The sequence below is a fragment of the Procambarus clarkii genome, chromosome 92 (genome assembly GCF_040958095.1).
Source record: "Procambarus clarkii isolate CNS0578487 chromosome 92, FALCON_Pclarkii_2.0, whole genome shotgun sequence".
NCBI classification, from domain to species: domain Eukaryota; kingdom Metazoa; phylum Arthropoda; class Malacostraca; order Decapoda; family Cambaridae; genus Procambarus; species Procambarus clarkii.
Window position 1 is genome coordinate 2,261,397 of NC_091241.1, and position 21,227 is coordinate 2,282,623.

The 21,227-nt window shown below is 39.8% G+C and overlaps 1 protein-coding gene across 1 annotated transcript; it reads left to right on the forward strand.

Moving 5' to 3' along the window:
- The first annotated feature begins 1,185 nt into the window (after window positions 1-1,185).
- On the forward strand, window positions 1,186-21,191 carry LOC123775191 (NAD(P)H pyrophosphatase NUDT13, mitochondrial). The gene is made up of 7 exons (XM_045770159.2): window positions 1,186-1,431; window positions 4,001-4,136; window positions 7,547-7,632; window positions 11,690-11,888; window positions 14,847-15,011; window positions 18,126-18,271; window positions 20,537-21,191. Exons 1-7 carry the CDS (start codon window positions 1,333-1,335, stop codon window positions 20,753-20,755), a joined length of 1,050 nt encoding a protein of 349 aa, XP_045626115.2. The 5' UTR covers window positions 1,186-1,332; the 3' UTR covers window positions 20,756-21,191.
- The last annotated feature ends 36 nt before the right edge of the window (window positions 21,192-21,227 follow it).

The following is a 21,227-nucleotide window of genomic DNA, read 5'->3' on the forward strand; positions in this document are numbered from 1 at the left end:
TAGAGGGCCTGTTGGGGGTGGTAGATGGCCTGGAGGGGGTGGTAGAGGACCTGGAGGGGGTGGTAGAGGACCTGGAGGGGGTAGTAGAGGGCCTGGAGGGGGTGGTAGAGGACCTGGAGGGGGTGGCAGAGGACCTGGAGGGGGTGGTAGAGGGCCTGTAGGGGGTGGTAAAGGGCCTGTAGGGGGTGGTAGAGGGCCTGTAGAGGGCCTGTAGGGGTGGTAGAGGACCTGGAGGGGGTGGTAGAGGGCTTGGAGGGGGGTGGTAGAGGGGCCTGGAGGGAGTGGTTGAGGGCCTGGAGGGAGTGGTAGAGGGCCTGTTGGGGGTGGTAGAGGGCCTGGAGGGGGTGGTAGAGGGCCTGGAGGGGGTGGTAACGGGCTTGGAGGGGGTGGTAGAGGGCTTGGAGGGGGTGGTAGAGGGCTTGGAGGGGGTATATAACAATATAAATATAATTATAATTAATTTTATTCATTGTGTCGGGGGACAAGCAGCTATGGATTATATATATACCTATATATGATAGACTTATATCGAGGTTTCCCCCCTCCCCCCAGGTTAACCCCCCCTTGGGTCCAATAACTGCCCCCCCCCCCCCCTCCCACACAAGAAGCTCATTCCTGGGTACCTACTGGCTGCTAGGTAAACAGGAGCATGAGGTGATATGAAATGCGCCCAACCATTTCTGTGCCGCCCGGGAGTATACGTACTACATTATGTACTAATATAAGTACTATATTAGGCGTTAACCGTGTATTAAGGCTAAGGATGGTTAGAGCAGCTCTTATTGGCGACTAAATATGAAACTTTTCCGGGTGTGTCCATATTCAGTACTGGAAAAGTGTACTTTCTGGTAGTCCATCGTGACATATATACAGTATATTGGTACTTTCCACCACGTCGTTCCTGTAAGTACTTGCATTTTAGCACGATGGGCTGATTAAAGGAAAGTACTTATAGTTACGATATTAATAATGAATGAATTAACTGAATTATTTGACGGTGTTAATAGAATAATAATAATTTTATATATAATAATTTCTATTCACAAGAAGGTACCAATGGGTTGGTGAGATTACATCAGAATGGTATTTTTACATTCATGAAGTCACTAACACGCGTAGCGTTGTGTTAATTGGCACAGGGTAGTTAGTAGAGTAGTTAGGTGGTGGGGTGGTATTGGGGGGGGGGGGTAGTGGGTATGGGGGTGAGAGGGAAGGGGTGTTGTATGGGGGTGGGTGTGTGGCCGGGACCACAGTGTTGCTCTACACTCCCAGGGAGACACACCTGCACACCCACACACCTGACTGTACCTACACACCTGCACGTGTGGAGCCATGATGAGTTCACCTCTGCTCAGCAGCAGTTGTCTGCGGATTTTACCAAGACTTCTGAGACGGAATATTTCTTACGTCGAGAGAATTAGATTTCTTCAGGTAAGAATATAATAGGGGATTATATACATATATACCTGGCTTAAAATTAGGTAGACCAATAGGTCATGTATACATTTATTTTATTATAGCCAGAATTATATACTGTATTTTAATGTTTGACATGGTACGTTGGATAAGTTTGGGGTTTGAATGGTTTTAGCACTTTATATTATCTGGACAAGTCGCTCCACTTCTGGCGGCCGCCTTCAAAGTGCTTTACTTTTTCTGGACTATAGATAGGTTACTTTAAAGTTTTTATTGGCTTGTTTCAGCTAGCAGTCGACTAGGAATGCGTTAACTTGTGGTTTATTTGTTAGGAAAAGAAACCTTCATTAATCTTGCTCGCTGCACCCTATTCCCCCTCAAGCCAGACACCCCCCCCCCCCTCAATATGTTGCACAATAGTTGCCTAACTCCGATGTTTCTACTTACGAACTAGTTAAATCGTACTCAAATTCGTTCGTTGATTTTTATCCTACCTGACCCAGTTCAATCCAACATCATATAACGACGTATGTTTTTGATGATTGTTAAAACTGCTTCGAAGTACCAGAAGGTCTTTTATTTTAAGAGTTCTTGCATTTTTAGTAAAGCCACTAGCATGCATAGCATTGCGGGCAGATCCTTGATCCTAATTTTTCCTGGAATGTGACCCGCCCAATCGTTAATCAGGTGCCCATTCACTGCTGGGTGAGCAGGTGTTTAGGATTCGCGACCAGTTAATCCCCGGGCAAGATACGAACCCAGGCTAAAACGCTCACTAAGCGCGGGGGCAGAGCATCTGCTTTCCTGCCCGAAACGCTTTGCGTAATAGTGGCTTTAGGCATTGTATGTACTAGCTCTTATCTATAAAGCCAACAAACTTTGTAAAATCTCTATGTATGTACCTTTGCCTAAATAAAAATTATTATTATCTTGCCGCTGCGCCACGGGGACTGTGGTTGATTTAACTATAACCCCTATGTATTGCTAGGCAAGCATATGTATCTTGTTTATATTTAGTTAACTGATTATGTAACCCCCATACCAATTCAGTGCCTGTTAGTGGGAATATGTTAGAGCACCTAATTGGGCTTGGGAATTCTCTTGGTATCTTAGCAAAGCATGTTACTGCACTGATGAGCTAGTTAATTTAATGTAATTTATTTACACTATCAAACTAACAAACCCTAGTTAAGGTTCTGGCCGGGCTGGAGCCCTACCAAAGGAAGGTGGTACTTCTGGCTCCTTAGTGGTTGGCTCAACCATGGTTTCAGTTGCTGCTTGCACAGTATCTAAACAGAGGTATTTTTTGTGACTGCCAGAACCAGATTCTGGTTCTGGTCCCTGGTAGGTTAAAAAAATTCCATGGCTGATGTTGCTTAGTAGTTTAGAGCCATCTTTGCAAAATAGCATCAGGGAGCCACCAGGGCTCTTCCAGTAATGTGTAATTACATTCAATGCTTTTTTTTTTTTTTTTTTATACCAGTATGCTAAAAGATTCAGAGGTCTCTAACATTGAATAACTTCCACAGAATCTAATGGACTAGAGTATTTGGCGGTTACATTTAATCTCCAACAGGTAATTGGACGACATGTGGCTATAGCTTCAGGGTGACGGCAGCTTATGGGTTAAGCATGATTGCCTGCGATTGTTTGGAGGCCTTTGTGTTTGAATGCAAGGAGTATGGCAAATACAGTAGTTTGGTGGTGAACGGTGGATGCCCAATTCTTTAAGACTTGTTGGTCCAGATATGATCAATTAGTCATTATCAAGACGATTGCACTTCCAGCTGCACCATTAGTGCAGCTAAGTGGTGGTGTAGGGGGGGCCATCAGTATATGGTTTTCAGAAGTGCTGTATAATCAGTTTTTTGATGTGGCTTCAGAAAATTGAGCTTTGCCTAAAGACTTGGGTTGATCTTTAATTTGGTTCTTTTGTGATTTTCTTCTTTAAGGGCTATTCTTTAATACTAGGTGTTGAATTTGATTACCATAAATTTAAATGTTAATGTATTGCACAATATACTTTTGTTACATTTGTAAATGCTGTTACTCTACTCAGAAGGTTCACTACAAATTTCATTGGGGCCCTATTATCTTTGGGGTTGTATAACCTATGCACATAGGGGCAAAAAGTTCATACACAATCTAAATTCTTTCTTTGCTTCCTGCTGTAATTCTATGACCTAACAGCCTAATGTACAAATTATAGCATAGTCCAGTGGCTACAAAATGGGGTATGGACTAACTGTAATTTCTCAGCCTTGGCCTTCCAGTGCCAGTTTGTTTTATGGGGAAACAATGCAAGCTTTACCTATTGTATAGCCTTGGCCTAAAAGGTAAAAGATGGACCCAAAGAAGCTAATATTCCCATGAAACTTAATTATCATGTTTCTAATGTTATGTTCCTATTTGCATGGTATTCAGTATTGTAGTTAACTAAAAATGTTTGCTGTACTGTACCTTGTTCATTAGTGTTAGGTTGGTAAAATTGTCAAGGGACTTTGTAATTGTTGCTGCATTTACTTTTTTTGTCAACATTTCAGCAGCTTTATGCATAGTTCTTGATATTGAATCCTTTTTACAGCGTCTAAAGGAGCAGGATTCAGTCTGTACCTCTCATATTCCTGATGGAAAGTTCCTGTTGTACAGCCAGAGCAAACCTTTGCTACGAGTAGACAAAGCAAACACCGAAGATGCCATAGTGTGGTTAACTTATCCAGGTAATTATTGGGAATTATTGCATTTTGTCCTTCCAAAAATGTGGGACCTGGAAATTCTTTCTACTGTATGTAGACTTTCTAGACCGGTGTATAATGGTTCATGGAAGGTACGCTTGTAACTGGGCCATGTAATTACCAGGTGGCAGGTTTTGGAATTATTTTGAGGGGTAGTAAGAACTAGTGATGCCTTTGGGGGGGGGGGGGGGGGGGTTAGGTTAGTCTGAAACTAACTCTAGCAGAGTTTCATAAACATTGTGGCATTAATAGTTTCTCGTTCTGTTGAGCTAGCCATATAACTGGTTTGTTTACCTGGTGCTAGGAATAATTTGGAACATAAAGTTCTTTATCCATGTTACACTTTCTTTCTCTTGGCGAAACATGCAAATTGACACTAGCTCTCCACGTGTCGGTTTCTTAATTTAGAAACTGTTCTTGTGGTCGGTCTCGAGCCCATTATTAATGCGATGTGCATTGAATTTTGTAACTAGCTCGGCAAGATTGTAACTTGCTTAGCTAAATGCATTTTAAGGTTGTCAAAGACCATTGTGCCTCTAACCCTTTCCACTACTGCCCACAGCATGGGTATGGGATTCCATAATAACTGAACTACAGTACTCTCTTGGCAACCATTGGAAATTTTAGTCCAGTTGGACGACCCTGTTGCTCCTAGTAGGGGTTAGGTTTTGTTCTTTAATTTCTATTTGCTTTTTCAGTAGTTGATCGTGATATTTTTCAAACAAATCAGTTTGTATCTAGTCAAATATTAGTCTGTGTATTTGGGTAGCTGGTCATCTAGGTTTCATGCCCAGGCTTAATGTTCAGGGTGATTGTTTTAATTTATTAAAAATACCAAATTAGATATAAACTTGCCAAATTCTTAAGTGGATAGTTGTCATTTTGCAAGTTACACTTGTACACTGTACACTTAATGGCCAAAAGTATAGTATTTGGTACTCGTAGTGTGTTCATGTTGGCAGTATGTTGGAAAAGCTATAGAGTAAGATGGGCACAAAGTCACATTACAGCAAGACTGTTAGTTCATCCACACGGTAGGATTTCATTTACCCCCCTTTACATGTACACTTGTCAAATCTATGCTTAAAACCTAAAGTGTTTCTTGGTGCTAGTTAGCTGTGTATTCCACATGTCCATAACCTTGTTCTAAAACTATTGCTTCCCTTTATCTCCTTTAGACTTTAAGGGGCCGTTAGTTTTTTAACATTTGTTCAATGTTGACCCATATTTCTTGACTAGTTGTATATGAAAAGGGCTGAAATTGTTAAACCTTTCAGTACTGCAGCCTAAATAGATTAATTCCCCCGCCCCTCCCAACAATTAAACATTTTAGAGTTGAAACCTTTCACCTTTTCAGATTATAATCATTGACACTTTTCTGACACATTAGCATATAATAAAGTATCTGTAGAAGGGGATTTTCCAAAACATCTTTGGTTTTCGTAATACAAATGGTCAAAATTCCCCCCCAAAAATTATGCAAATATATTGTTTATTGCTATTTATAAAATCAATAAATGAACTTTGGGGAAAAAATGCTTCCTTCAGATTTTAGGCATAGACTTTACATATAAGGTGTAAGTTTCATGTAAATTGAATAAAAATGAAAGTATCAACTCGTTTGTTACTTGAAAAAATAAATCGTTAAAATATTAGTGTAGGGTGCTGCCATCTGTGGCTGAGGTTGACATCAACAAATTTCCTGCAAAATTGGCACCCTTACAGATAGGGTTATGTGCAGTCAGGTGTACAAATTTCATGCAAATTGCCCAATAATTTTTTTAATAAAACTAAATTATAATTTGTTTAATATATGCTATTGTGATAGCTTATTCATAGACAAGATTTCATTTGACACACGTTTGATAATTGGTTTTTGACCATTTTGGAAAATGACACAATTCAATATTTTTTGCCCTTATTTATGCTATGATGCCGAGACTTGAACCAGATGAAACCCTTTTCATATACAACTCGCTTGAAATCAAACCATTTTAAAAATCGTACCTAATAGCCCCTTAATAAAAGTTATAATAAATGAGTTTGACAATAATGAATACCATCTCCGATAGTTGTGCAGTAACACCTGTGGAGGAAAAACTGGGGTCATCAGTTCTACTCCCCAAAATTCAATATGGGGCCTATGAATTTGAAGTCACTTAAGGAATAATGCAATTATATTTATCACATCCTAAAATCAATTAGGCAATCCCATTAGACATATTTTCAGAAGATACTTTATAAATTAAGTTCTGCCTAAAGTGTCATTTTACAAAATCTTAGTCAAATACCTTCAGTGAATTACTAGTGATGCAGGTTATGATGAAAGTTATCAAGCAAGTATTCAATAATCCCTTTATGCTGAATATCTAAAGTCTGCATCACCTTGGCATGGCTGCGAGAACAGGGAAGGTGGAGGTACCAGTAGAACCTGCTCCCACTCCTGATAAGATGCTTTAAAAAGTTTGCCTGTAATTCCTCTAGCACTTTCACATGGCTAGTTTGACTAGCTTAGATTGGATGCTTTTTTTCAAAACTCGGTGTAGATTCCACCAGTGCTGTTGGGTAAACATGCTATGAAGCTTGTCCTAAATTCTGACAATTTATTTCCTATTCAGGATTGGGATTCTGACATGGATGGTGCAATATCTCGACAGTCCATGAGCTCTCTCAGGATATCACGACTGTTCTAAAAAAAGTTGGTCACCAACAGTCTTTTTGCTTTGTGGCCACAAAGCAAACTTGTGGTGGAGCAAACCGATAGTCTTCCACACAAATATCTCGCTACTAGGTTTGCTCAAAGTAGGTCTTTGGTGTGTTTTGCTTAGGCTGCTGCTGTTCATTTACTGGGTTGAGCAGGTATAAAAAAGCTCAAATTGGACTGCCTCATGGAGGATTAAACTAGGCAAACAGTGTTCTATACTTTGGGGGATAAGTAATGTAGTCCAGTTGAGCTCGGTCCTCTGATTTAACTTGTAAGAGTCAGGGCAGGATTGACCTAACTTATTGGGTAGAAGAATAAACTGTTTGGCACCAATGATCAAATTTATCTGGCACTAAAGCATCTAGGATATCTACTCTGAATTTGAATAAAAAGCCTTCTTTTGATAATTACTAGAGTAGCAAGCAGGATTGAGAAATGGAAGACTTAGGATTTTTCTTGGCAAAAATATAATGAACAGTAGTTCGTTTCTTTCATAAAGTATCTAGAGTGTGTACTTTAAATGTCTCACTTTGATTAAACCAATTTTTAACGCATGGCTTTAATTCTGTACAATGCTACATGTACTCTAGTTTTTTGTATTGGGATTCAATTTTTGTGGCTTCATTAGGATTGTAAAGTTTACACGATCTTGTCATGTTGCCACTTTATACAAGATGATAAATAATTTCAGAGGTGACTCGGTATTATCCCCACGCTGATGACTCTAGTGTTCTAGTGGACGTAGCCATGGATGGGACAGCAAGGTACAGTGTGCAGGTAAAGTTTCTTGAATTCTATATTATCTATATATATCTTTCTAATTTTATCAATGTTCAACTATGTATTGCTTGATGTATTGTAAGTGATCAGTGATTGCTGTGGTAAAGGGAAACTATTGCGTAACATTCTTGCTCCTAACATGTGCTGCCATTGGAAGTGGACAAGGTGTCACCCCCCCCCCCCCACCTGCATGAATTATAACTGTACTACAGTAGTTTTGTTCATGTGTATAGAAAGAATGGTTACAGATGGTTTCATTCTAGACTGAATTAGATTGTCTTAGATTCCCAGGTGGGGTAGAATGGTTGGACTTATTCTGGGGAGCTGCTTATGGCTTCCTGAAGCCATCTTGTGAAGATGGCTCCCAACTACTAGATCACTTCAGATATGTAGTAGTTTCCCTTACTGGGGACCAGAGCCAGAAGCTGGCCCCTTTGGAGGCAGAGAGAACGGGTGCTATCCCACAAAGCATCCAGAAACTCGGTGAACTAACTCGGACAACTGCAGGGTTCAAAGACTTTAGCCTCAAAACTGCCAAGCAAACTCTCCAAACAATGTGTATAAATGAGCAATTCTCTTGACCCTTGCACAAGCTCATTAGCACCAGTCCCTGCCAGTAGGGTGGGGGCCTGGAGTTTAGTCTCACAGCCCATTGAACCAGTTCAGTCCCTGATTGTGGACACCATCGATTGTCCTTTGTAGGGTTAGTTGTTAACCCAACCCGTCCTCAGACAAAGTCCATTCCATCCAGCGGTTGACCCCAAAGACACTCTTAAACTTTACCATTTTGAATAAATGGCATGTTAATTTTCTCAATCATAAATGTATTATTTTATATTACCATATAAAAGCTAGCCCCTTGATTGGGGGGAGGGGGGAATTTAGGTGGTTGGGGCACACTGTAGGGTTTGCACACTTGATTTACACTGCACACCATCATCGTCCTTCACAGCTGCATTAACTAGTCTGGTCTCCTTGTATCACTCCAGGCAAGCATCTTCAGTGCCTGGGTGTCCTGCTTGGTCGGTCTTTTGGGCTCTGGTAATCCTCTGCTGGTTTTGGTGTGGCCTTTAGATTCTGTTGATACTACTAGGGATACCCTCTGAGCCTGTTCTTGCCATTTGAGCTGTTATTTGCCTGCCATGGGGTGGTGATTAATTCTTTCTGCCTCTGACAAGATGCCTGTTGTGTTGACACTTATGGTGACCAGAGTCCTGTGGGCTCTGTTCCCCCTCCCACATGTGATGCCTCTTCTCTTTGAAGTGAGGTGAAGGTTTATTAGGGAGTTGGTACCGTTCAGGTTAAGTTTGCCCACCTTCAGTGTTCACGGCTCTATGCCTAATTGGGTATCCTGGAGTTGGTCAGTCTTGTTTTCGGGGGACCCAGAACTAGATATCGTCCCCCCCTTCCCCCCTCAACCATGATTCTGGCACTCTTCCTCTGCCTTCTCTCTTAGTGTGGTAAGCCTGACTTCCACTTCTCTTACCCCCCCTTCCCTCCCAATCCCTCTGCTTCTAGCATGGAAATGTCAGTGTTTCACAGGTGACAACTTGTTTGACCTCTTTCTCTTCTCGCTTGGGTCTCTTCCTCTTCTGGGGAGGGAGGGGGGGGGGGGGCTTGCTGCAGCTTTTGGTTTTTACATGCTTAAGTGACCTATGTTCTCTGCAGTTATTCTGGTATTTTTGGGCAGTGCTTTTGAGCCACTGACAGTTTGCTCTCAATCTTTACCAGGATTTTGTTTTTACTCTTCATTGGTTTTTGGATTTAGTCAGGTAGGCCTTGATACAAATTTTGCCTGCTACTGGCAGCCGATCCTCGCATACAAAGATCAAAGCTTGTTAATCCAGCCAACAAACCCCGTGTTTATGAATGAAAAGTAGCTTACACACGCCGCACAGCTGATGACGTCCGAACACTTCCGACAAAAGTGCTTCGCTCGCTTCCCGTTTGAAAAATTGTATTAATGCTTCACCTTTGTACTTCAAATACAAATAATTGCCAACAGAACCTAAATGTCTTAACCTAATCTACACCTAACTGATATTATTTTTATGTATAACTAGCAGTACCCGGCCACGCGTTGCTGTGGCTCGGCAACCTTCCCTGTCCCACAGTCCTCCCCCCCACCATTTCTCCCTCGTCCATCTGCCTCCCAACCACTCCCCACTCCACCATCCCCTCTTCCTTCCCACCATGCCCCTGTCCCTTTGTCCAACCCACCATTCTCCACTCCCCCTTCCTTCCCCACCATTACCCCTTCCCTTGTCCCTTTGTCCTCCCCACTCCCCTGTCCGATGCCTTCCCAAAGGGTCTGATGTTCCAATCACCTGAAATATAAGAAACATAAAAAATGAAAGGAAAATATGAAAACATATAAACTATATTCACGAAATGAACGGTATGGTAAACACAGCTCGATTCCAACACAATTCACACAATAATTAAATCAAAATGAAAATAAATAAATCTGAGTTTAATTTATCAATGCAATCAGAAACATTGAAATGGAATTGTAACATACTTAGTATAGTACGTGTATTGCTCTTGCATGCAACAGATGGTGCCGTTTTTCAAGAAAAGCAGTTTTACCTGTCACAGGTGACATATATACTTGTACTTACAAAATGAACGGTATGGTAAACACAGCTCAATTCCAACACACCACAAAATTTGATAAAAAAAACTCACTCCATCTATGAAAATACAATATCAATGCAATCGGAAACATTGAAATGGAATTTGTAACACTTGGTATAGCGTGTATGTTGCTATTATGTGCAACAGATGGCGCTGTTTTTCAAAAACACCGGTTTTTTTTTTTTTACCTGTCACTGGTGGCATCTATGTAGTAGGTATATGAAAAGACGTGGCTATTTGAATGAAACGTCAAAGTCAAAGTTTCAAAGCAATCGTAAAGAGGTTTCGAAGACTTCCTTTGCATGGAAAAAGTTCATTCCATTCAGCGGTTGACCCCAAAAATGCATTCATTGATTTTAACGTGCTGTTCATTAAAAAGTGGATCTTCTCAAATATAAATAGTTGTATTGTAATACTGTGTATTTAAGTATCGCTTACGTGTTTATGTTCTGGTGGCGCTTATTTATTTGTAGTACATAGGTGAAGCATTTACAGCATTGTGGTTCTGACACAAATTGTCAGTGAAGCACTAGTTAGAAAAGTCTTCGAATGTAGTGTGTGAAACTGTTTCATTCATAAACAGGATTTGGTGGGTGCACGGAAAGGACTTGGACCTTTGTTTATGATGGGCTGCTTGGAGAGTATCAGTAGTTCAACCTGTGGGGAAGGCCTTGATACAAACCTTTTAAGTATCCATACACATGTTTCCTATCCTGGAGAATGGGAATTAATATTGTATCTTGGAAAATGATTATGGTACCATGACTACCTATCCCAACAGGTAGGGCATCATGGTAAAAAAGTATAAATTATGTCAATGAATGTGTAGTGATATAATTAAACTGGCTTCTCCTAAAATAAATCTAGTGTTTGTAGAGCTATTTGGGTTGTAGGTTTTTAAGTTTTTAAATGTAAATGTTCCCAAATGATTGTTCTATTGTATGGTAAAATAAAAAATTTCATACTAGATTGATTTTACTTAAATATTAAATAGATTTTGTAGTAAGTACCTTCAACTTCATTATTAATGGCTTGCAATTTTTCTTTTGCTTCTAAGTGGCACAACAAATGCTTTAAGATTTCCTCCTCAGACACTTATAAAAAACTTTAAGTGTAATCATTCTAAAGTTCCACCCCCCCCCCCCCCCCCCCCTCAAAACAAAAAAAATGACACTACAGAATTTGCACCATGTGAGTGGATGGAGCTAAGCATGATTTATAGTCAGAATCGTCTTTTTACAAATTTAAGTACTGTATACTGTACGTTACATTGTTAGGATAAAATTGCTAGATTTCTACAGTAATTACTAGAAAAGTTAAGATACTATAAAAATTGAAATGTTAAATAATCTTGCAGGGCAATTTGATACATTTACAAAAGGTCTAGGGTGAATAAAACTAAATTGGTATTCCACAGGTGGGAGCATTACCAAGAACGACCAAAGATGAGTTACAAAGTGCAACGGGTGCCACATTTACTGACTTACGGGTTGCTCTCTTCATGGTCTGCTGGAGAGATGCTCACACGCTCTCTCGTGCAAATTCTCTACACTTATGGAATAGAAACAGTGCTTTTTGTGGAAAGTGTGGTGCTCTAACAGAAAGAAGTGCTGCAGGTTAGTGATAGTTTCTTGCAACATTTTAAAATAGTCTCGCACGTTGCACAGTAACCATTTTAACGACAATTTGTAGACGTTTCGCATTGTTAGGAGGGGCAATTATTTAAAGATAAATGCAGCCACAAAAATAGCCTTCCAACTGACCGCACATGTTAATGCAGACGAGTCGCAATAATAGGACTGAAGATACGACCGAACCACACTTCAGAGGAAATAATGACGTTTCGGTTTGTCCTGGACCATTATAAAGGGCTAACACATGACTTGATAGTTCAGGATGGACTGAAATGTTACTTCTGATATGTGGTTTGGTCATGTATGTTAATTAAATTTTGTTCTGCATTTAAAGTTTAATGTACCGTTATAGATACACATCAAACACGAGGTAACCTGGACTTTCACGGTTTGCATTCTTGGGACTTGAACAGACCAACAGTATGGATGTCTCGGTAACACATGGGGTTGTGTAATACAACAACTTAAAATTTTTCTTTATCATTGTGGGGAATTTACCAGCAGGTAAATATTAATTTATTATATAAAATGGACTGTATTAGACTTCTGCTAGATAATACCATGAACACACATCATAAGGGGGGGGGAATTCATTCAATAGTAGTTATAACAGTTAGTTATGTTTCAAAAAGAAATTATAGGGTTAGTCACTAACTGAAACTAGTGTAAGCTTAGCAGATTAGGTTTCAACATGAATTATCTGCTGAACATCAGAAGGGTCGGGCAAGGCAAGCATCCCATAGCTGACACTAAAGTCACGTGTTGCCATAGAAGGTAGCCCCAAGGTCTCCATTGATCGCCGCCTCCTGCGAAAAGTTTACACCGTAAACACTAAAGCAAGTATCCTCACGGCTAATCTCTTGTCGGTAGCAAATATTCCATAGTTATACATGTGCTCAACATGGAGATTTGGGTTTTAATGTGGTATACCTGATTGGTCACTAGAATGCCTGATTATATGGCCATGCATCAATGAGTAAGACTGGATACCATGTGTTTTGTAATCTGAAGGTTGCAGTAGTGTTGGAATGTTATAGAACCACGGGTGACTTGGATATCCATCACTACTAATTTTGCTTCCCTCGTTAGACTTGCTCCTCTCAGATCTTTTGCAAAAGTGCCATCTTCCTCCTCCTATTGAGGTGTGCATCACAATAAGTCATGCTACTAACTTTTACCCGTTCATTAACTAGAAGAGTTGGGCATTATTTTTATGCCTTGATTGAATCTAAATCCAGCAGTTTTTATTATTCCTAATGCTGGACTAGAAGTTAGTGGGGGTTTAAAGCACATTTGATGTGCTAAACTTGTGGTGTGACTCTTTCACTGGCAGTGGGATGGTATTCACAACTGCGGTAATTTACCTCGCATGGAAGATTACATTAATTCTAAGTTAATTCCATTCTAAAATAAGGTTTTCTGAGAAAGGAGAAAATAGTAATTGGAAATATTAATATAAGAATAATAATAGCGTTGCTTCGATACTGACTTGACGCAATCGTCCTATACATTTTGAGGGACTTCTAGACGTTTCCTAACAGGAAATTCATAAGATTACTAGTGTAAATTCTGACAAGATTTTAACTAGTATTGGGAGTTAGTAGTTTAGGGGTCAGAAATTTTGGACAATTATACACCCCATACCCATCCCATTGGCAGTGGTGGAAAGGGTTAGTGGTGCATAATGGGTTCAGGAACTGAAGCTCGTTCATTTAGCTAAGAAAGTGACAATTTTTTTAAGCTAGTTAAACAATTGTTAAGTGTACATACACATCCAGTAATTTACACATATATATACTGTATCAATCTTTTTATATCAAGCGATTCGACAAGAAGCTCGCGAGTCACTGTACAAGGCACTTTACATCTATGGTGGGTCACGGTTACTAGTCTTGCTCCACACCCCACCCAACTGGTGGCAGCTTTAGTCTTGTGCAGGCTGCACTTACAGTATGCAAATTTTGGATACTTTACTAAGATTCCTAGCAGTATTATGAATGAAGTACTTGCACATTTCTTGGACTCCATTAATGGTGTTCTCAGAATTCTGCAATTTTTTGACATTCCATTATATAATGAAGCAAAGTATGCAATTAGTTCTGCTGACATTGGCATTATATTTGCCATTAATTATAAATTATTGATTTTTTTTTCCTGCACTCTGAGGGTGCCTAACAGCTGGGTGGACAGTGCTTTGGATTAGTAGTCCTGAGGTTCCGGGTTCGATCCCCTGGTGGAGGCGGAGACAAATGGGCAAAATGTTTTTCACCCTGATGCCCCTGTTGCCTAGCAGTAAATTGGTACCTGGGAGTTACAGCTGCTACGGGCTGCTTCCTCGGGAGGTGTAACAAAGGCCCGGTTAAGGACCATGCCGCGGGGACGCTAAGCCCTGAAATCGTCTAAAGATAACGGTTTACATTTGGTCAAATCTACATCAGCAGATGTTACAAACTCCGAGGTACTTGTAGCTGAGCCTAACAGTGGTAGTCTAGAAGTCTGACCTTATATAATGGGGAGAACCTTGTATAACAAGGATGACATTTATCACTTAACAAAATTAATCATACAGTACACACTGAAATCACAACTGTACAGTCCATTCTAAAATAAGTGAAAACAAGGAGGAAAATGCCTGAGACCTCGCTCACACCTGACTCCTACCAGTTTCATCTCTGTGCATGCAATTACTGGGATGCTACCCCTCATGGGTACATGTGGGAAATGTACTTCACACACTCCTAAGACAATGTAACATACTGAACTTGCAAATGCGGATAAATGAAACTTAAATTTTAGTTAAATTTTACATTTAAACTGCTTAATTTATTCACTCTGCATTGAATGACTTCTGAATGTGTCTTATGATGATGATTATACAGTACTGTATTTGAAATTCTGGTATAACAAAAAAAATAAAGCCAATTTTTCTTTTGTACTCAGGCCACTCACGCAAATGCAGAAACTGCAGTATGACTAACTATCCAAGTGCCGTACCTGTAGGCATCGTCCTCATTACAGACTCTGCCCATCAAAATATCGTCCTTGTAAGACAGCCTCGTACTCCAAGGGGAATGTATTCATGTATTGCAGGTTTTTCTGATGTTGGTAAGTTAATATTTCTCGTTACGCATATTTGTTGGGGCCATTTCCCTGAACTTTTTCCCATAAATAAAATTGGCCTTGTATCTAGGGTGTGATAGTGGTGTCGAGCTAGAAAGCTCGTATGGCTGTGTAGATGAGAGTATCTGAAGGAAAGAGGATGGAAGGAACAAGTTTAAGACTTGTTTGGTGAGCCAAGTTTGAAAAGCAGGATGAGATGGGGATTGGCAGAGATGAGTGCAAAGCTAACCTGGTCTGTGGAAACATGCGTCAATCTCTATGGAGCTGCTTCAGAGCTATTGTACCTGGTGCTTTTATGCTTCATGTTCTGCTGAATTTGCACTTGAAGTCGTGAACTGAACTGCACATTGTGTATATGTGGATAATCAAAATAAATAGATCCTGAATGTAGTTGTCCTTGTATAAAAGTTGCCAAGAGACAAATCCTCGGCAGTTTAAAGATCGATTAATGAAATTAGGATACTGCTTTGATCTTGCATACCCAGCCCCCAAATACCTAGCTTGGGGACTGCAGTCTGTCGCCTGAATTACAGAAATGTGGCAAATATATCAAAATTGCAGAAGTTTAGTCATGGACAAATGAACTCTTGCTGCGATAATTGCCCAGTGTAGTTGCAGGATGAGCTACGCTCGGTAGCCAGTCTTCCCAGTACTCTTCATATGCTTTGAAACTACCCATGGTTTTTGCCTGCACCACAACCTCACTTGGCTCACTACCACTCTGCAGCCCGTCCTCCAAACAAAGACCCCCAAGAGATTCCATGCACCCGCCAAACCCCTGTTCATAAATGAAAACGGTTTATGCACGACTCGCAACTGATTTTGTCTGAACACTTCCGGAACAAGTGCTTCACTGACTAATCTTTCTTGAACCACAATTTTATAAATGCTTCACCCACGTACTACAAAAAATTGCCAAAAGAACCTAAACACCTGACTTTAGCATATTGCGTATATATAGGCATAGGTAATCTAAAAGTAAAAAGGAATGTTTGTTCAAAAGCGCTAATCTCCAAAAGTTCTTCACCGATTGCTTTGAAATTTTCACAACGTTCTATTTGCATCAGAGCAGGTTTTTATATACATACCATGTAGATGTCATGTCAATGATGGGAAAAACATGTTTTTTTTTTTTTTTTTTTTTAAACGGCGACATCTATTGGACGTAAGAGCAACACACGCTGTAATCTTAAGTTTTTCACCAATTGCTTTGAAATTGACAAGTTACATTCGAATATGCAAGTTACTATATACCTATTATTTGGATGCCACACATGTGATGGGTAAATTTTTTTTTAAACGGCGCCATCTGTTGCACACAATAGCAACACGCACTATACTAAATGTTAAGATACCATTTCAAAGTTTGATTGCATTGTAGAAGTGAGGTGCCGCATGGGAACAACTTGGTAGATTTTCATTTTCTTGCTTTCAAATAGTTTTGTTTAACAGGTTATACTTATGTCAAAGTTGGGGTTCATCATTATGTAAAACTTAAAATATACACGTGTACAGCCATGTATAAATATATGCACCATTATATTTAATCATGCACTACTTGCATCTTTAAGCCTAAATCTTATATTTATAGACAATGTGAAATTGTTAATCATTCATTTGCTTGTGTTAAACGTCCATGGCTCCTAGTATGGCCACCCTGCAGATTCAGTGGTGTGCCAGACATGGTTACTTTGTGGTTACCTTGTTGGTTTTGGGGATTAGCATCCTTGTGGCCCGGTCATTGACCAGGCCTCATTGCTGGACTGGTCAACCAGGCTGTTGGACGTGGCTGCTCGCAGCCTAATGTACAAGTTGCAGCCTGGTTGACGAGTATCCTTTGGCGGCGTTTATCATTCTCTTGAACACTGTGAGGTGTCGGCCAGTTATGCGCCTTATTTGTACTGTAGTGGCAGTGTTGAACAGTCTCGGGCCTCTGATGTTGGTTCTCTTGTACCTATTGCTCCTATGCTTTTTCAACCTAAGCATAGATAGGGGGTATTCTGCACATCCTGCCATGCCATCTGGTCTCGTGTGGTGTTATTTGTGCAGGTTTGGGTCCAGCCCCTCTACTATTTTCCACGTGTAAATTTTCTCTCTCGCCTGCGCTCAAGAGGACACAGATTTGGTCACTAGTCGGTCAGTCCAATGGTTGTCATCTTCACATAAAGGAAAAAAAGCATGTATCCGAAAGCTAGATGCTCCCAGTAGTCTCTATTGCAAACAATACCCTAGAAAGTTTTGTGGTAAAGAATGGTATAATCAATTCAGATCTGGTATATGTACCAGTATGTCTTATAACCATTCCATAGACTGTAAATTATCACAACTTGTCTCACCCCTGCATGTCAACAAGTAATTGATATTGCCTCAATATTTCCTCCTCCCTTAATTGTATCCAAATACAATCACTACTTCACTAGCAATACAAACGTGTATGTACAAAATCAGCATGCATACGACCAGAACCACTGCTATGGAAACTAGAACCATAACCAAATGCCACAAAATTCGGTAATCATTATTACCACAGCCAATACTGCAACTACGATTACAGCTACAAACGCTTCAATCACAGCATGCAGAACAACCAACCTTTCCACAACTGCTACAAACCATAACTACCACCCCAAATACAATTTGCTACTAAAGTTGGCATAACTGCATTCCACCATAACTATAGCGTACAAGCAAACAAACAAAATTCCCAAAATTACAACCATATGCCGCTGCTACAATCCCCTCGATGCCAGTCATGCCCGCCCCAAAATGTTCAATACTTCTCAATTCATTACACCAGCCTACTTGCTGCGCTTCTTGAACTTGGACGACCACCCTGTTCATAGTAAAAGGAATGGTCGCTTGTGATGTCCCACCCATGTAATTTGAAATGCATTTAATTTGTAATATCTTTGACATTCTCCTATACTGTGCAGTTCCATTTAGCACTTTCTTTCACCGTTTCCTACCCTCGAATGTGAGAAATCGATCTAGTAATTCTTTGTGAAGGAATTTGGCCTTCATCCCCTTGATTGCAGATTAGTATCTTGAAACCTTTCCTCATTTATTTTCATGTGAATTAATGAATGGGTGCTTTTGCAGGTGAAAACTTGGAACAGACTGTGCATAGAGAAGTAGCAGAAGAAGTAGGGATAGAAGTGTCTTCTGTACGATATGTTGCATCCCAGCACTGGCCCTTCCCAGGATCTTTGATGGCTGGATGTTTTGCTACTGCAGAAAAACAAGAGGTTAGATTTATGGTCTTGTATAGTTTATTTGCCATTTTGTTTTACACAATGTGTAGAATGTGTTTACAAGCAATTAGAGTACTGTATATAGGCATGCAATATAATAATGACCAAACCACTTCTCTGAAGCTGGAGAAGCGAATGTTTCGGTCCATCCTGGACCAAAACGTGACAGATTTGGCAGGTGTGATTTAGATGTTGTCGAATACGTTATGTAGTGCAGAATTTAGTGAGGATAAGAGCAATTGATGGTGCTAGTTTCTAGTGGTAATTAACCCGTTTTAATGACCAGAACCTAGTTTTGCCTGTAACCATTCAGATGTGGGGGATAATGTTAAAAGGAGAAAGTGATAACAATACTTGAAACTTAAAGGTGATGGAACATTGAACAAAGAAATGGCTATACTATTTTTATTGCCTACAGACGAGAAGGTTTTAAATGTTAAAATTTAGTCTGACAAATGTTGAACTTGGTGGGATACTACTTTATCGGGACCAACGTGGGTTTAAACCAGGATGCTCCTTTCTCTTGCTGTTAGACCACTGTGAGTTGGCCTTGGATGCAATTGAAGATAAGCAAAATGTTGCTGTAATACACACACTTGCAATAGTGTGGCATTGTGTGCGATTATGCCATGGTCACGGTGTGAATGAAGGGAATAACTGGTAAAGTAGGAAAGATGCACATTTAATCCCCTAATGGCACCCAAGAGTCAACAAGGTAAAATATGGATTGCTATTAAAAATCTTCTAACATTGAGTAGAAGCTAAACACTGATAACCTCAAAATTGTTTACATCGTTGTCAATGGGGCCACCCAATGGTTAAGGGGGGGGGGTACCCACTATGGTGAAAATCTAAATCAAACCCAGGACCACACTTAAAATGCAATCAAACCACATAGAAGTAAAAATCTATGGAAAACCATGAAGTAATTATATAAAAGTAGTAAAACTACAAAAGAACAGTGGCTGTTGGCACTGAAAGACAAAAATGACAGGCTGGAAAACTAGAACCTTTCAAACATGGTGCCGTTATGCAGCAGTGAGTTTTTTAATAGTATTAGAGTAAAATATTTTTGCACATAAAGAGCCCCATAAAATAAACTGGTGTTGACCTGGAAAATTCGGATTTTATGGCCCAAATCCATTCAATGAAACCTTAAATTACTGTGTTGGGACTACTTAAAATTTCATGTTGTACTAACTTGAGTGCAGACAGAAATGGAATTTGAATTTAAACCTGGAAAGTCTTTAATAATTTGAGTATAAAGGACCAGAAGCTTTCAGACACTCGGTAATGTTACGACTGGTTTAGATAACGCAAACCCAATATGGTAACTATGTACAATATTGTGAATTGTTCACAGCAACGGTAGTCGTCGTATGATAAGACAGCATCGTGACGAGGAAAGCTGTAAGCCACAGCTGTCTTGGTGCTGATGGCAATAGGCTAGTCACACCTGGTAAGACCAAGGCTGACAAGAAGTGATGCTGCTGGCTGTTATGTTGTAAGGCTGCCAGTTGAGGCAGATCACGGGTGTTGCTTCTGGCCAAGCTGTCTACCAGGCTGTTTAGAGCATGACTGCTTTTTAACCAGTTTATGGGAAATGGCTGTCATTTGTAGTACATGGAATTCCTGAAACATTATTTCTAATGCAGTTGCTAAATCTCTAAATGTGGCATAACTACCCAACATATCATTAAATAGGCGACTACATAAGTAGGTACCTGATCAACTAGACTCGTGTTTGAGTTGAACTGCATTCAGTGGCATCGGTCAACCGAGACCCATCCAGCAGCCCGTCCTCCAAAGACCCAAGAGATTCCATGCACCCACCAAACCCCCTGTTTATGAATGGAAAAAACGGTCTACACATGACTCTAGACTGATTTCGTTCGAACACTTCCGGAACAAGTGGTTCACCGATGAATTTTGTTCAAACCACAACGGTGTAAATGCTTCACCCATGTATTGGAAATACAAATAATCGCCAACAGAACATACACCTAACCTATGCCTATACTGTATATGCACAATATGCTAATATATTGTAATTTATATTTGAGAGAATTCCCATTTTGAATGAACAGCATGTAAATTTATGAATGCGTCTGTGGGGTCGACCGCTGGATGTAATAAACTAGTAGAGGACGGGTTGCAGCCGGAGAATGAACTGCGAGGACATTGATCCTTGGACTCGAGGTAACAATGATATATACTTTAATAAGTTATTTTGTAACGAGACATAACTTTTCTTTTCAGTTGACCATAGATGAGAGAGAACTAGAAGAGGCACGATGGTTTTCTAGAGATGAAATAAGTGGAGCTGTAGAAAGAATAACCTCTAATCCTTACTTGAGGCTCCGTGGTAAAACCTGCGAAGAATTGCTTATTCCCCCGCCAGGAGCTATAGCATATCACCTTATATCCCACTGGGTCAAGGGTACCCCTATTGAAGAGATTTATCACCATATTTACTAATATTCCTTATGAAATTGAATGATGGACTTTGATTTTTCTAGTATCTACCTAACGAGAAAGTTCTAAAGCAATTGCCATTTTTGTCCAAGTATTTTCTTAACCAACACTAATATTAAAGTTAACATGCTTAATATGCATTTTGGATACCAGATATTTATTTGTAATGTTGACAGATGCAACATTACTGTACATAAATTTCGTACATCAATATGATGTGATGTTTTAGCATAGTTTAAATTGTAGAGCTATTGTATTTATTTAAAATTTAACATTTTAATGTCGCTTCCCCTTCTATAAGAAAATTGTACGTAAATTCTAGTAATTGAAACTTTGCTGGGTAATTTTTGGGAAATATTTTTTTAGGAAATATCTTTATTTTAATTGTAGTCTTGGGTATAGCTACCATTTTCAATTAAAAAAAAAAATAAAAAAAAAATTAGAAGGGGATTATCAAAATTGTTAAAATTCTTAA

Excerpts from the sequence above, each read along its gene's own strand:
- LOC123775191 (XM_045770159.2), top strand. The coding sequence starts at position 1,333 with ATGATGAGTTCACCTCTGCTCAGCAGCAGTTGTCTGCGGATTTTACCA. Across the intron at positions 4,137-7,546 it reads AGTGTGGTTAACTTATCCAG|AGGTGACTCGGTATTATCCC; the intron begins GTAATTATTGGG and ends AAATAATTTCAG. Across the intron at positions 18,272-20,536 it reads CTACTGCAGAAAAACAAGAG|TTGACCATAGATGAGAGAGA; the intron begins GTTAGATTTATG and ends TTTTCTTTTCAG.